Source organism: Microcaecilia unicolor, chromosome 1, assembly GCF_901765095.1.
Source record: "Microcaecilia unicolor chromosome 1, aMicUni1.1, whole genome shotgun sequence".
In the NCBI taxonomy this organism is placed as follows: Eukaryota; Metazoa; Chordata; class Amphibia; order Gymnophiona; family Siphonopidae; genus Microcaecilia; species Microcaecilia unicolor.
The window spans coordinates 147,669,119-147,684,320 of NC_044031.1; the positions used below are offsets into that span (position 1 = coordinate 147,669,119).

Genomic DNA, 15,202 nt, shown 5'->3' on the forward strand with positions numbered 1-15,202 from the left:
GGGGTTGATATTCAACATGATTTAACTGGTTAGAAACAGCTTTTGGCTGGCTAAATTTCCTGTTTGGGGCTAACCGCTAATTTTCAGTGGGAAGTAGCAGATTAATGCTATTGAAAATAACCAGTTAATGCTGAACTAAAAATCAACAATTTTGTGGGCGTTCTGGGGGTGGAATCAGCACTTGGATGGTTAAGTGCCAATATTCAGCATTTAACCTCCTAGATTAGCTGCATAAATAGGATTGCATAAAAGCCTGTCCTATCTTTAACTGTAACCCATAACCGGTTGAGGGGCCCTTTTTGCTAAGGTGTGTAGGTGCCTATGTGTGTTCAACGTGCATCAAATTGGAACTACCGCCTGGCTACCACATGCGCAGGGCAGTAATTCCATTTTTTATGCACATCCAAAACACTCGGTAGAAATTTTCTACAGCGTGGCGCTTACCCGGTGGTAATCGGTAGTGTACACACACTGACATTTATAGCCCGGTTAATGCGTGAGGCCTTACCGCTAAGTCAATGGGTGGCAGTAAGGTCTCAGGCTGAACATGGACGCACGCTGGTTTTAATATTGCCGCACGTCCATTTTTGGCCACAAAAACGGCCTTTTTGTAGGTGTGCTGAAAAATGGACCTGCACATGTCCAAAACATGCGCCTACACCAGCGCAGGCCATTTTTCAGCACATTTTAGTAAAAATGACCCTAAATGCTGAATATCTTACTCAGCTATGCATTAGCTGGCTCCAGAACCCAGTAATTCAATGCTGGTGCCCAGACATGGCCTGGCATTGAATTTCTGGATTGAGCAGCAGCTGCACTTCACTGCCAGCTGAATATTGGGCCTATTATTATTATTTATAATGATAATGAAAGTAAAATTTGGCTAGTAAATAAGCAGAAGTATAATTTAAATGAAGGAACTATAAAGTGCACTCTTACAGTATGACACACCGATGTGTTTGTCTTTTCTATATTTGTAGACTCAGGGTGTGGTGCATTAGTGGTTATACAGTGTTTGCAGGTGGTGCAGGGGTCAGTAAGTGCTTGTACAGAAAAAGTCTGGAAAGGTTTCCAGCCATTCAGACAGAGTTATACACATAGGGCCAGACAGGGGCATAGCCAGACCTCGGCGGGAGGGGGTCCAGAGCCCGAGGTGGGGGGCACAGTTAGCCCTCCTCCCCCAGTCGCCGACCCCCCAACTTTTGACAAACCCTGTCGCCGACCTCCCTGCCACTTTTGACCCCCCTTCTCCTGCCGACCCTCCCCGCCACTTTCAATCCTCCTCCTTCCACTCGACCCCCGTTCTGTTGCCGACTCTCCCCCGCAGCCGCTGCTGTCTGGTACCTTTGCTGGCAGGGTTCTTAAACCCCCCGCCAGCAAAGGTACCAGGTAGTGGTGGCAGGGCAGGGTCAGCGGCAGCGGGAGGGGGGATCGAAAGTGGTGGGGGAGGGTCGGCGGCCGGGGGGAGTCGAAAGTAGAGGGGGCCAGGGCTAAATCTGTGGGGGCCCATGCCCGCATGGCCCTACCTAGCTACGCTCCTGGGGCCAGATCCTGTATATGGCATCTAAAATATAAACACATTCAAAGGGTCAGATTGTATATATGGCACTTAAAAAAATCCACGAGGAAAAAATATACATCTAAACATATTCTATAAGCGGCGCCTAAATTTAGGCGCAGTATATAGAATTGCTTAGTCAATATCCTAGTGCCCAAAACTACACACATCCATTTAAACCAACGAAAACATGGTGTAAATCCTGGTGCATAGACTTAGATGCAGAGGGCCATAACCCAAAACAATGCACGTAAATTTTAGAATGCCCACAAAACACCCATTTACCCACCCATAACCATGCCCCTTTTTGCCTGTTCGCATTAAAATGTAGGTGCAGTGCGTTACAGAATATGCTTTGGGACTAATTATTGCCAATTAATGCTCATAATGGCTTGTTCAGTGCTGTTAACAATGATAATTGGCTTGTTAATCCAATTAAGTTATGCACTTTGTTATAAAATAAGCTTGGATTTCAGCACAGAATACTAGGCGTACTATATAGAATCCAAGGGAAGTGCATAGCGCTATTTTGTAAACTGGCTAAATTATGCGCTGGTTACAGAATAGCAATAAGGTGAGGAACAAGCCTGCATTTAGGCGTGACCATTTAGGCCACTGGAAACCTAGTGTAAATACCCGCGGCTACATGTAGGCGTGTTTCTCCAAATTCTGTAACCACGCATATAAATTTGAGTAACGGATACGCACACCCTCTTTTCAGCTTCACATGTTGGAATTTATGCACACCTCTTTTTAGAATAAGCCTAAAAAGAAGTGCATGTAAATTCCAATTATTGCCAATTAGTGATGATAATTGGTTGTTATCGGCCAATTATCATCACTGATTGGCTCGTTACTCAATTAAGGTGCTCGTGTAAATTGGACATGTGCCCAATTTAATGTGTGCAGCTCTCTGCGCCTTATATAGAATCCTGGGGTTAGGGTGTAATTTATAAGAAGATACCAAAGTGCAGAGTCTGAGAATCTGCCTATTTTAAGGCTTTTCAATAAAAACAAACTAGCTCACTTTGTGCCTTTATAAAATAGGTACCCAGAACCACATTCAACAGTGTACAAATACACATGCTGCATATATTCTATAAATATTATTTCTTTATTTACGCTTGATATACCGTCATATGGCCTGTTATAGGCTTCAAAGCAGTTTACAATACAATAAAATGAGAGAGGAGAAGAGGGAGAGAAGAAAGAAAGAAAAAAACCTAGTGAAAATCTGAAACAAAGACTCCATAATACATATTAACTCCATCATTTTTGACCCAGCATTTATCTCTTGGTTGGGATCTTGTGCTATAAGCCTTAGGAGAGATGCTAGACTGGTTGGGAGTGGGGCGGGGGCAGCATCTCATCCTTGCCTCAGGCAGCAGATTGCCTTGGACCACCTCTGGTGGGGGAAATATATATATTGGGAAATGAATCTGTAGGAATATTTGTATGGGAAATGGAGAGTTGTGTGTGATACAAGGAGAAAGAGGAGTGTAGCGGTGTATGTTGGAGGCAGAAGGATAGAACTGAAGATGAGGATGGGAAAGATGACAGGAGGTATGTTTCTTGAGGTGGTCACTATGTATTGTGGGGGTAGCAGAAGGAAGGGATGGGTGATGGGATGGGATGGGGTGGAAGGAAGCATGCATAAATGTGTGTCTCTGTGTGCATGTGTGTGTCATAAGTAGTGCCATACTGGGAAAGACCAAAGGTCCATCTAGCCCAGCATCCTGTGATAGAGATCTGCATTTCACACTCTGTCTTCTCACCACTCCATGATTTTCCCTTCTCCTTTCTCTTTTCTAAAATTCTTTCAAATCCCTTTTTTCTCCTTATCAGCTCTCCTTCTCCCTTTCCTCCCTTCTCCAACCGTCTCATCTGCCTGCAAACCTCGGAGTCATCTTCGACTCATCCCTCTCCTTCTCTGCGCATATCCAGCAGATAGCCAAGACCTGTCGCTTCTTCCTCTATAACATTAGCAAAATTCGCCCTTTCCCTCTGAGCACACCACCTGAACTCTCATCCACTCTCTCATTACCTCTCGCCTTGACTACTGCAACCTACTCCTCACTGGCCTCCCACTTAGCCATCTATCCCCTCTTCAGTCCATTCAGAACTCTGCTGCACGTCTTATCTTCCGCCTGGACCGATATACCCATATCACCCCTCTCCTCAAGTCACTTTACTGGCTTCCGATCAGGTACCGCACACAGTTCAAGCTTCTCCTACTAACCTACAAATGCACTCGATCTGCAGCCCCTCCCTACCTCTCTACCCTCATCTCTCCTTACGTTCCTACCCGTAACCTCCGCTCTCAAGACAAATCCCTCCTTTCAGTACCCTTCTCCACCACCATCAACTCCAGGCTCCACCCTTTCTGCCTCGCCTCACCCCATGCTTGGAATAAACTCCCTGAGCCCATACGCTAGGCCCCCTCCCTGCCCATCTTCAAATCCTTACTCAAAGCCCACCTCTTCAGTGTCGCCTTCGGCACCTAACCACTTTACCTCTATTCAGGAAATCTAGACTGCCCCAACTTGACATTTCGTCCTTTAGATTGTAAGCTCCTTAGAGCAGGGACTGTCCTTCTTTGTTAAACTGTACAGCGCTGTGTAAACCTAGTAGCGCTCTAGAAAGGTTAAGTAGTAGTAGTCTTTCTTCTCTCTACCCCTCTCTCTCCATCATCTCATAGACTCTCTGCCATTCCTGGTCCTTCCTCATAGTTACCTTTCCTATCTCTCCCTTTCTGTGGCCCCTTTCCTTCTCTCCAAGCAACTTTTACCTCCTTTTCCTTCCCTGATAGACTCCTTCTCTCCCCTTCATTGTATAGCCTCCTTTCCTTCCCCTTTGTAGATTCCCTCTTCCTTTCCCTGATCACACAGCTCCCTTCCTTCCCCCCCCCCCATAACCCTTCCTTTGTCTCATAGTCCCTTTCCCTCACTATCTCTTTTTCATAATGCCCTTCTCACCTCCTCCCTTACATCCCCCTTCCCTACCTCTCCCTTCATTGTAGTCCCTCCATTCTCCTTACCCCCTACCTCATTACTCTTTTCATCGTAATATGGAGGGGCATTTTCGATATGATGTCTAAGTCCAAATTGAGATGTTTTGTCAAAAACGTCTCAGAAAAAGAGTCTAGTTCATAGCCATAACTGAACCAGAAAAATGTATAAATCAGAAGTTTTCAACCCAGTCCTCAGGGTACACAGACTGGCTGGGTATACCCCAAGGACTGGGTTGAAAACCCCTGGTCAAAAAATGTTACTTCAGTTATGGCTTTGAGCTAGACATTTTTAAGCTCAACATGTCCATCTGTAAGTACCATTTAAAAAAAAAACGTCCCAGGGAAAAACATAAAAAAACAAGCAATTGGGACATCTGTCTGGCAGCATTCCTAGTAAACTAGCCACACAAACATCCCAGTAGTAACCAGTTCAAGAAAATATTTAATTGTTTTACCTGGCAGGGAAGGTGTCAGGGTTCCTTTAGAGAGCTGAGAGGGCTCTGGACTCTGGTCCAGTGTTGGTATGCACATCTGAAGCAGGATAGCATTTCCGATGCGATCTGTGAGGTTCCAGGCCACCCCAAAATGAAGAAGGCTGGTTGGACTCATCAGGAAAGTTCCTAGTGGAGCTGGGGCCTGCTGGGAGCTGGGGAAAATGCTGAGGGTCGCTGTGCATGCATGCATAGCATGCGTGATGAGTGGTGAGGTCAGGAGTGATGTCGCTCGCACATGTGTATTGGAATAAAAGTCTCTTTGACTCCAGGAATGGCTTGGAGATCCGGGAAACACTGTACCATCAATGTTCCTTAAAAATAGTGGTTGGGAGGCATGTGTGGACTCAGGAGAGGGTCTTAAAAATAAGTGGCCACATTTGATTGATTTCCACAATTGTATATTCTCAAAAGTACGTGTGAATGGCACAGTTTGAATTTACTTTGGCCCAGAGGTTGCTGGGAAGTGTGAGGGGTTTCAATGGGCTCACTGATTGCCACAGTGACCCCAATTCATGTTAAGGGCAGTATGAGTAGCTACAAATTAGTATAAATAAATTTAAGATTTTCAAAGTGTATGTAAGCTGTAGGATAAAGAATGTAGGTATATGGAGTTTACAGATATGAGTTTCGGTTTCATTTGGGCTCAGTTTGCTTGTAAAACACTATGAAATGAAAGTGTGCCATTTTAAAATCTTGGGGTTTAAGAAATGCAGATTTTTACATACTTCAGATCAGGGTATTGCTCTGACCTGAATTATATAGCTAAAAATAAAATAATGAGAGTTTTAGAACCTATTTTTAATATAAAATAGGTCAATAGAATGTTATGAGGGGGTTTGTGCATTTGAAAGGAGTGTTCTGATTGGCTGCACTGCACAAGAAAGGAACCTGACAAGAAACAGTTGTAGGAGAGCAATGGACACCTTTAAAGAAGGCAAAAGTGCTGTTGGGGTTGTAAGAGAGATTGTTGTGTGAAAAATATTTTAGTGTGTGAAAGTTGAAATGAACTATCTGAGAATAAATTTATGAGTGTTATGAAGTGACTGAGAAAGAAATACTACTTGGGGAGGAAAAATATTTTAATAGGAGAGAAATATTTTCTAAAAGAATGAGGAAACAGTTGGTTTCTTCTATCAGTTTTGATAATTTTCTGGGAGACGCAATCCAGTGAATGTTTTGGAGAAATTTGATTCAACTTTGGGTATTTACAGGGACCAAAAGTCTGGTCTGTAGAGTTTTGAGTGTAAGCTTTCTGTAGAAAACCTGATGTCCCCTTCTGAGTAAATTATTGATACGAGACAGGTTGTGCTCAGTAAAAAGAAGGAAAAAACTGAATATGAACAAATTTTAAAAGTCCTAAGAATACTGAGGTGAAGAACTGATCTTAAAAAGTCAGAAAGTCATTTCAGTTGTGGGATTTTGTGCTAGTGTCCTTTCCATTTAGTAGAAAGTGTGAAAGTGTTGTATGGATATGAGCAGCGGTGTGCTGGTAAATTTTTAACAACAGGCTCTCTCCCCAGGTAAAGCCAGCCCTGCAATTTGGGTGGGGGGGGGGGGCACAGGCTTCAATCCAATTCATGTTTAATGTGGGATAAAATGCCATAAATAAGTAAATAAATAGACAGAAACTCATTGTTGAGCACCTGATTCTCATAACATGATGTCTGTTTTAGATGCCCTTTACCAGGAGAAAAAAAAAATCTCTGCGCCAATATAACAGGGTCAGGGTGTCCCTATAACCAGCCCATCCAAATGGCACTAACAAATTACTCTACCTATGAAAAGTTATTCCCTTATTATACTTCCTCTGTGTACATCTGTATGCACAAGCTGGCATGTTTGAAAATACAATTTTGTTTTTACAGTATCCACCCCTTTTTTTACAGTATCCACCCTTAAAGACACAAATCACCACACAACCCACCCAATCATATAAATACACCTCCTACACCACCCTATCTAACACCCCCTACTCTATCTTCTAATATCTTCGGCTTACCACCGAATTGTACCTAAGATCTCCTCATGACTATGTCATAACAACACTATGTAAGCCACATTAAGCCTGCAAATAGGTGGGAAAATGTGGGGTACAAATGCAATAAATAAATAAATCTATTGTAGACCTCCTCCCCGCTCCCCCGGTCTCCTGAGCTGCAGGGTCCCAGCACATACCTGAAGGCAGTAACCCTGGTGTTCTAGTGGATTCTTCGGGCAGGAAAGATCCCCAGTCTTTCCTGTCCGCTGCTGGCGCTGATCCTCCTGCTGCCGCATCGTCTTTAAAATGGCTGCCGAGACTTACAAGGACAGCTTCGCAAGACTCCAGTGGAAGTCTCGGCAGCCATTTTTAAAGAGCAATGCGGCTGCGGGAGGGTCAGCGACGGCAGCGGGCAGGAAAGACTAGGGATCTTTCCTGCCCTGAAGAATCCATTAGACCACAGGGTGGCTGCCTTCAGGTTTGTGCTGGGACCCTGCCGCTGAGACGAAAAAGAGAGGCAAACCAGTTTGCTCTGCCTGAACAACCGGCTCATAAAATGCTACAAAATTAACAACTGGCTGCACCAGCTCCAGCACACCACTGGTTATGAGTTTACTGAGAACCCCGAGGAAGCTGAAGAACTCTCCTTATAGTTAAAGTATTTTATAAAATATAATAAGGACATTCAGACAGAATTGTTTTTCCTAAAAAAGGAATTTTATTTTCTCAGCTAGTTATTCTCAGTTCAGATATCCAGTGTCATGCAGGCACATATGTAGAGACACTCACTAAGGGAATCAGATTCTTTCCTTTTATTTTTTTTTTAATTTTATATCATCTTAAGTCTTACAACCAAGTAAATACTTGTACAGAAAAGGATTACTATCAACCCAAATAAAGCAATGCATGACCTAACAAACTTCCGAAAATCACTAAAAACCAAATTGTTCAAAAAAGCATACCACAATGATCCATCCTAAATACCAGAAAACAAAACTCATACCAGGACTGGACAAAACCAAACTCTCGACACTTGATTGCTATCACTAATGAACTTTAACGTAACACCACTTTATTTCTCATTCCGGAAGTGAACTCTCTTTACTTGACTGCTTAACTTACTCTGAGGGGCATAATCGAACGGCGCCTGGCCGGCCATCTTCGAGGGCTGGCGCCTTAAGTGGGCGGAGCCAATCGTATTTTCGAAAAAGATGGCCAGCCATCTTTTTTTTTGCTAATACGGTTGGGCATGGACAAATGTCAGAGTTCGCCGGGTTTGAGATGGCGGGTTTTCGGCCATAATGGAAATAATGCTGGCGATCTCAAACCCGGCCAAATCCAAGGCATTTGGTCATGGGAGGAGCCAGCATTTGTAGTACACTGGTCCCACTGACATGCCAGGACACCAACCGGGCACCCTAGGGGGAACTTCTAAAAATTATTTTAAAAAAAATAGCTCCCAGGTGCATAGCTCCCTTACCTTGGGTGCTGAGCTCCCCAAAACCCACTCCCCACAACTCTACACCATTACCATAGCCCTTATGGGTGAAGGGGGGCACCTACATGTGGGTACAGTGGGTTTGGGTTTTTTTTGGAGGGCTCCCATTTATCACCACAAGTGTCCACCTGGCTGAAGTCCACTGCACCCACTAAAAACTGTTCCAGGGACCTGCATACTGCTGTCATGGAGCAGGGTATGACATTTCAGGCTGGCATAGAGGCTAGCAAAAAAATTTTGTTTGTTTTTTTTGGGGGGGGGGGTGGGAGGGGGTTGGTGACCACTGGGGGAGTAAGGGGAGGTCATCCCCGATTCCCTCTGGTAGTCATTTGGTGAGTTGGGGCTCCTTTTTGAAGCTTGGTTGTGAAAAAAAAGGGACCAAGTACAGCCGGCAAAATGCTCTACAAGCCTGGCTTTTTTTTTCATTATTGAGCGAAGCCTGCCATCTCGTGAGCACGCCCCCATCCCACCTTCACTACCCCACCGACATGCCCCTTGATGTTTCGCCGGCTCCGCAATGGAAAGCAGTTGAACCCAGCCAAAATACCGATTTGGCTGGGTTCAGGAGATGGCCGGCCATCTCCCGATTTGTGTCGGAAGATGGCCGGCGATCACTTTCGAAAATGAGTTGGTTTGTCACTTATGAACTTTAATGCAATACCATTTTGTATTTCTCATTCCGGAAATGGCGATCGCCATTACGGCATTATGTAAGCCACATTGAGCCTGCAAATAGGTGGGAAAATGTGGGATACAAATGCAACAAATAAATAAATAGAAAAAACCTTCCTTATACAATCACAGAAAATAAGATAGTTACCCTCAAGACAGATGGTTGGACTCTGCATTTCAGCATCATGAAGAAAAGCCAACAGAGGAAAAAGTGGAGACTCAGCTCATGTCAGAAATTGTCATCTTGCTTTCCTGTTATTTTTTTTTTTTGAAGAAGAGGTTTAGGGTGAAGATCAAGGCAAAGTCATCCAAGAAAGATGAAGCAAAGAATCCAAGAGATCCTGAAGAAAAAAACATAAGTAAAGAGGAAGACAGTTACAAAAGACTTTAAAAAACAAGAAAAAAACACATTTACTTCTACAAAAATACTCATCTATACTTAACTTTGAGAATCTGGGATCCCTGGAAAAAATGTTTTATCAGAGTTGAATTCTTCTTTAAAGGAAATTTGCCCTCCTTTGGGAGTCAGGGGCATTGCAGTGCTGGTTAGCCTTTCTAGAGGGTTCAGGTGATCCTTCCCGAGGATGCTGGGATCAGTAGTCTCTCCATTGTTCCCACCCACGCCGGCCTTTCCAGCACCCTGGTCCGGAGTTCCAGCTCCTGGATCTAACTAATCCTTCACAAGTGTCACTATATATATATATATATATATATATATATATATATATATATATATATATATATATATATATTTATTTTATTATTATTATTATTACATTTGTATCTCGCACTTCCCCACTCAAAGCAGGTTCAATGCGGCTTACACAGTAATAGGGAATACAGAATATTGTAGAGAGAGTAAAAATTAAGTATAACAGAGTAGTAGAATAGATAAGTAGGCAATGGAGAAGGGATTAAGGTGGGAGATATAGTCTGGGTCAATGTTGTTGTCTCCTGGGTATATGTTGAGTAGATGGGTTCATTAGTTTGGGTCATTTGGATAGACTTGCTTGAATAAATGGGTTTTTAGTGGGTAGAAATTATATATCTTTAGTATTATTGAGGGAGGAAGTTATTAACATGAGCAACGATTAAGACAGTTATTTTACCTCTATTTTAACACAGGTCCCATTTTATGTAATGAGACCTAGTTACTAGTAACACAGGTTAACAATAAAATAACCCAACTCAACAGTATCCCATGTTAATAACTACCCCCACCTTAAGTGTTGGTGAATTTGTTTCGAACTGGTTGCAAAGCACAAAATAGATTGCCTTCAACTATTATTTAAAGCTGTTTTCAGTTTGGTTTCCAGTGCATTGTAAGAAAAGTGTTCTTCATTCAACTTTGTCTATTAATTATTTATTCCAGTCTTACAAGGCTCTTAAGCCATTTCTCTGGTAAGATATTTTGAAGAATACCGAAGGCCTTGTTTATCATATCCAAAGTGAAAGAGAAATTTTAGTCTAAGTGAGGTTTAATAACTGGGGTCCTAGCTAGATATATCAGAGGACATATTTGTCATCTCTATCGAAAATGGGTGGTATATGTTAGCATTCACCTAGAGATCCCATTAAACAAATTCACTATTATTTTCTCTTTCAGGAAAAGAGTGTAGTCAAGATGAAAGTACATCTGCAGCCATCTTCACTGTTCAGATGGATGATTATCTTGGAGGAAAGCCGGTCCAGTACAGAGAAATTCAAGGACATGAGTCTAACACGTTTGTTGGATATTTCAAAGAAGGAATCAAGTACAAGGTATACAAACAAGAATCGAGTGAAGAGCTGTGCACTAGAGATGTGAAATTTTGTTAAAGTTTACAAACGTACAAGAATTCAAGGAGCTTTATTTACTAAAGTGCTTTAGGCACTTAATATGTGATTTACCAAGCAGTAACCACTAGCACAAGTTTGCGGTATTTTAGCAGTTACAGCATGGTAAACCACACTTTAAGTGTTTTATTTTTTTTTTTGGTATGGGATGTTAATTGGGCAAGGCATGGGTGGCGAATGAGCATGGAACTATTTTGCAGGTATCGTGTGGCAAATATCGCACGCTAACTACACTTTTGCAATTAGCACAGGATCAATTACTGCTTCCTAATTACCGTTCACTAAAGGGAATGTTAAAATGCATGACCTGTAAAACAAAATGCCAGGAACACCGCTAATAGCTGCTATGTTACTTTTGCAGCTACCGCGAAGTAATTTCCTGCAGTATACCTTGGTGACTGCAAAATCTAGCACACTTTAGGAAAACGAGCTCAAGATTTTGTTGAACAAATTCAACAATTTCTTCTTTTTTTAAATTGAAATTAAAAAACAAAATACCAATCATGAGGCATAGACAATGGGATCAATGTTCAGCCAGCGGCACTCAGCGCTTTGCCGTTATTCCTGGATATTCAATTCCAGGTCATATACGGGATCTGGCACTGAACATCCAGATTTTAATGAAGCTTGTTATTGCTTCATTGTATGCTGTGCTGTTGTAGATTGACACCCAAGTTGCCTGATAGTGCTTCTCACGGTCCATGCTCATTGAGTAAAGTTTTTAGACAAACTTAGCACATGCTGAAAACTTGGGCTCACGTCAAGTATGGGAATTAAACTTTGACTCTATTTACATCGTCTAGTTTTATTTTTTTGGTATGTCACCTTTGCTGTATGTTGTAAGTGTGATATTCGGCACTAAACAGCTATGGGTTACCACATAAAAATAGGACTGTGTTTTATATGGTCCTGTGAAGGCAGTTAACCTGGCCGGTTGAGTTCTGAATATCAGCATTTAACTGCTCAAATGCCAAATCCACCTCTGAAACGCCACAAAAATAGTCAGTTTGCAGTTTGGCATTATCCAGATATTTTCAGCGGCACTAACTAATTATTGACCCCAGTGTATACAGTGAAATGTGGAGACAGTTGTAAAATACAATGACATGCAAGAGTGCACGTGTACCTTCTGGCAGTTAGTGGGAGCAACAATTTGTAGCAGGTGTGCTTAGTCACTAGTGTATATAAGTATGGTTTCTTGTTCTTTTTAATTTCTTTTCTTCATCTTACTCCTTTAGGGCCCGATTCTATAAATGATGCCTAAAATTAACGCACATTAGGAAATTACGCCTAAGTGTATTCTAAATATGGTGCATAAATCTATGCACGGTATTTAGCATATGCTTAGGCATAGTTCATGTGACTAAATCTATGCACATCCATTTATGCCAATGAAAAGCTGGTGTAAATCCATGCGCTTAGATTTACATGCACTAGCCCATATTTTATAACACCAAGTATAGATTTTGGAATGCCCATAAAATGCCTATTTCCATGCCTTTAACCATACCCCTTTTTGCCTGCACGTGTTAGAATTTAGACATAGTGCATTACAGAATATGCTTAGCAATGTATGCATGTAAAATTCTAATTTTGTCAATTAGTGCTCGCTATTGTTTGTTAAGAGCTGTTAACAACACTTACTAGCTCGTTAAAACAATTAATCTACATGTGTAGTTATAGAATTTGCATAGATTTACACGTGGAACTCTAGGCGCACTTTATATAATCCGGGTATTAGGACATACATGGTAAATTGAGGGGTTTTTTAGGGGTCTTTTTACTAGGGTGCACTGAAAAATGGCATGCAGTAGTGTAGATGCGTGTTTTGGGTGCACACAGAATTATTTTTCAGCGCACCTACAAAAAATGCCTTTTGAATTTTTGCTGAAAATGGACGTGCAGTAAAATGAAAATTGCCATCCGTTCATTTTGGGTTTGAGACCTTACCACTAGCCATTGACCTAGCGGAAAGGTCTCATGCGGTAACCGGGCGGTAATGATTTACATGTGTTAAATGCCATTTGACGTGCATAGCTGCTGCGCACCAGAAAATAAAAATATATTTTTGGGCACATGTAGCGGACACGCGCCAAAATTGAAATAGCCGTGAGGACCATGCAGTAACCAGGTGGTAACTGCAATTTGGCACATGTTGGGCGCGCATAGGCGCCTACGCGGCTTAGTAAAATGGCCCCTTAATTTCTTAACAAGCAATTGAAAATGATACAGTATGAGGTCAATGCCTCTCTCATTTTATCAGTTAAATGATTGAGACGAATGAAAGGGGAAAGGAATGAGGAGAGCACAGGAAGTAATCAAAAGGAATTCATGGCTGGCAAAGATTTTAGTGTACCTCATTACAACACCGAATGAACCAAACTAGAACTTCCTTCTCATTTACTTCCTATCCAGGCCGGTGGGGTTGCGTCGGGATTTCAGCATGTCGTCACCAATGATCTGACTGCAAAGAGACTCTTTCACATCAAGGGCAGAAGAGTGGTCAGGGCTACAGAGGTTCCCCTTAGCTGGTCTAGCTTCAACAAAGGCGACTGTTTCATTATTGACCTTGGAGCTGTAAGTACTTCAAACTGAAAAGCAAATATTCATACCTAGGTTTGACTGTGAAGTCACTATGATTTTCTACTCACAAACAGAAAGTCACCAGAGCATAGTAACCTGCAGTATTGTTCATGTGGGTTAACACATGTGGATTAATGAATTGGCCACATTAATAATAATAGGACTGTGGCAATTAATGCTAACAATAACATAGATTACTTTTCATGACAGTGTGGTTTATTTAATCAGGTGCATAAATTAGTATTCATTTTTCTTTTTGATTCCAGTTAGTATGGCTTGGAAATCATCACAGATGATATAATAACTGTTGAAAAAGAAGAATATTTTGGGGATTTTAAATTTCTCCATAATATTAGCCTCCTATTAACTGCATTGCTATATTAAAGGGTTGGGGGGGGGGGGGGCATAGATTTGATATACAACCTTTTTGCGAGTACAACCAAAGTGGCTTACATGTACTATTTGCAGGTACTTTTTCTGTCCTTAGTTGACTCACAATCTAAGTTTTATACCTGGGGCAATGGAGGGTTAAGTGCAAGGCTTTTTTTTGAAGGGGTACTTGAGGGTACTCAGTACTGGCACCTTTTCCATTGTCTGCTAAAATTGACCCATGGACCCCAAGTTTTAATGAAAGAGCTCATGCACTACACGCCAATTCTGCCTTGTCATGGATTCTGTGACTGGTTGCAGGGGACCTGGCTATTGTGGGGTGGATCCCTCAGCGATCACCCCACCCCTGAAGGGTGGCCTAGCATTTGAGCACCGGCTCTTTTTTTGCTAGAAAAAATGCACTGGTTAAGTGATTTGCCCCAGGAACACAAGGAAGTGCAGTGGGAACTGAACTTAGTTCCCCAGGTTCTCGATCAACAGCACTAACCAAAAAAAAAAAAAAGCTAGTAGGCCACAAAATATTTAAAGAATAATTTCTCCTTTATTTCTATTAAAAAATAATATACACGGGAGTTTTGCCTATTAACAATAGCAGATATACAGTGCTGAATGAAAAGCAGAATTATTCATTCTCTTGTGTATGGAAATATGATCCCCAAGAGGTAGTAGTGCAGGACTACCACTAGGAGCACCATTTTGAAGGACAGTGCCAGCAAGGGCAGGAGTGGCTGTGAATCATTCCTGCCTAAAGGATCTGCTGGATCAGCAGGTATGAGCCAGTAGGCCCTTGAGGTTGGGATAGGAGTCCTTTGGGGAAAGGGGGCTAATAGTAACATAGTAACATAGTAGATGATGGCAGAAAAAGACCTGCATAGTCCATCCAGTCTGCCCAACAAGATAGCTCATATGTGCTACTTTTTGTGTATACCCTACTTTGATTTGTACCTGTCCTTTTCAGGGCACAGACCGTATAAGTCTGCCCAGCACTATCCCCGCCTCCCAACCACCAGCCCCGCCTCCTAACCACCGGCTCTGGCACAGACCGTATAAGTCTGCCCAGCACTATCCCCGCCTCCCAACCACCAGCCCCGCCTCCCACCACCGGCTCTGGCACAGACCGTATAAGTCTGCCCAGCACTATCCCCCGCCTCCCAACCACCAGTCCCACCTCTATCTTATCTAT

At 42.4% G+C, this 15,202-nt stretch overlaps 1 protein-coding gene across 1 annotated transcript in view; it reads left to right on the forward strand.

The window, feature by feature from the left end:
- Positions 1-15,202, forward strand: part of SCIN (scinderin) — a 208,545-nt gene that overhangs the window by 7,595 nt on the left and 185,748 nt on the right. Inside the window, exons 2-3 of the mRNA XM_030201180.1 lie at positions 10,817-10,971; positions 13,462-13,623. Of these exons, the coding sequence (XP_030057040.1) occupies positions 10,817-10,971; positions 13,462-13,623 (317 nt within the window). The remainder of the gene's footprint in view (positions 1-10,816; positions 10,972-13,461; positions 13,624-15,202) is intronic.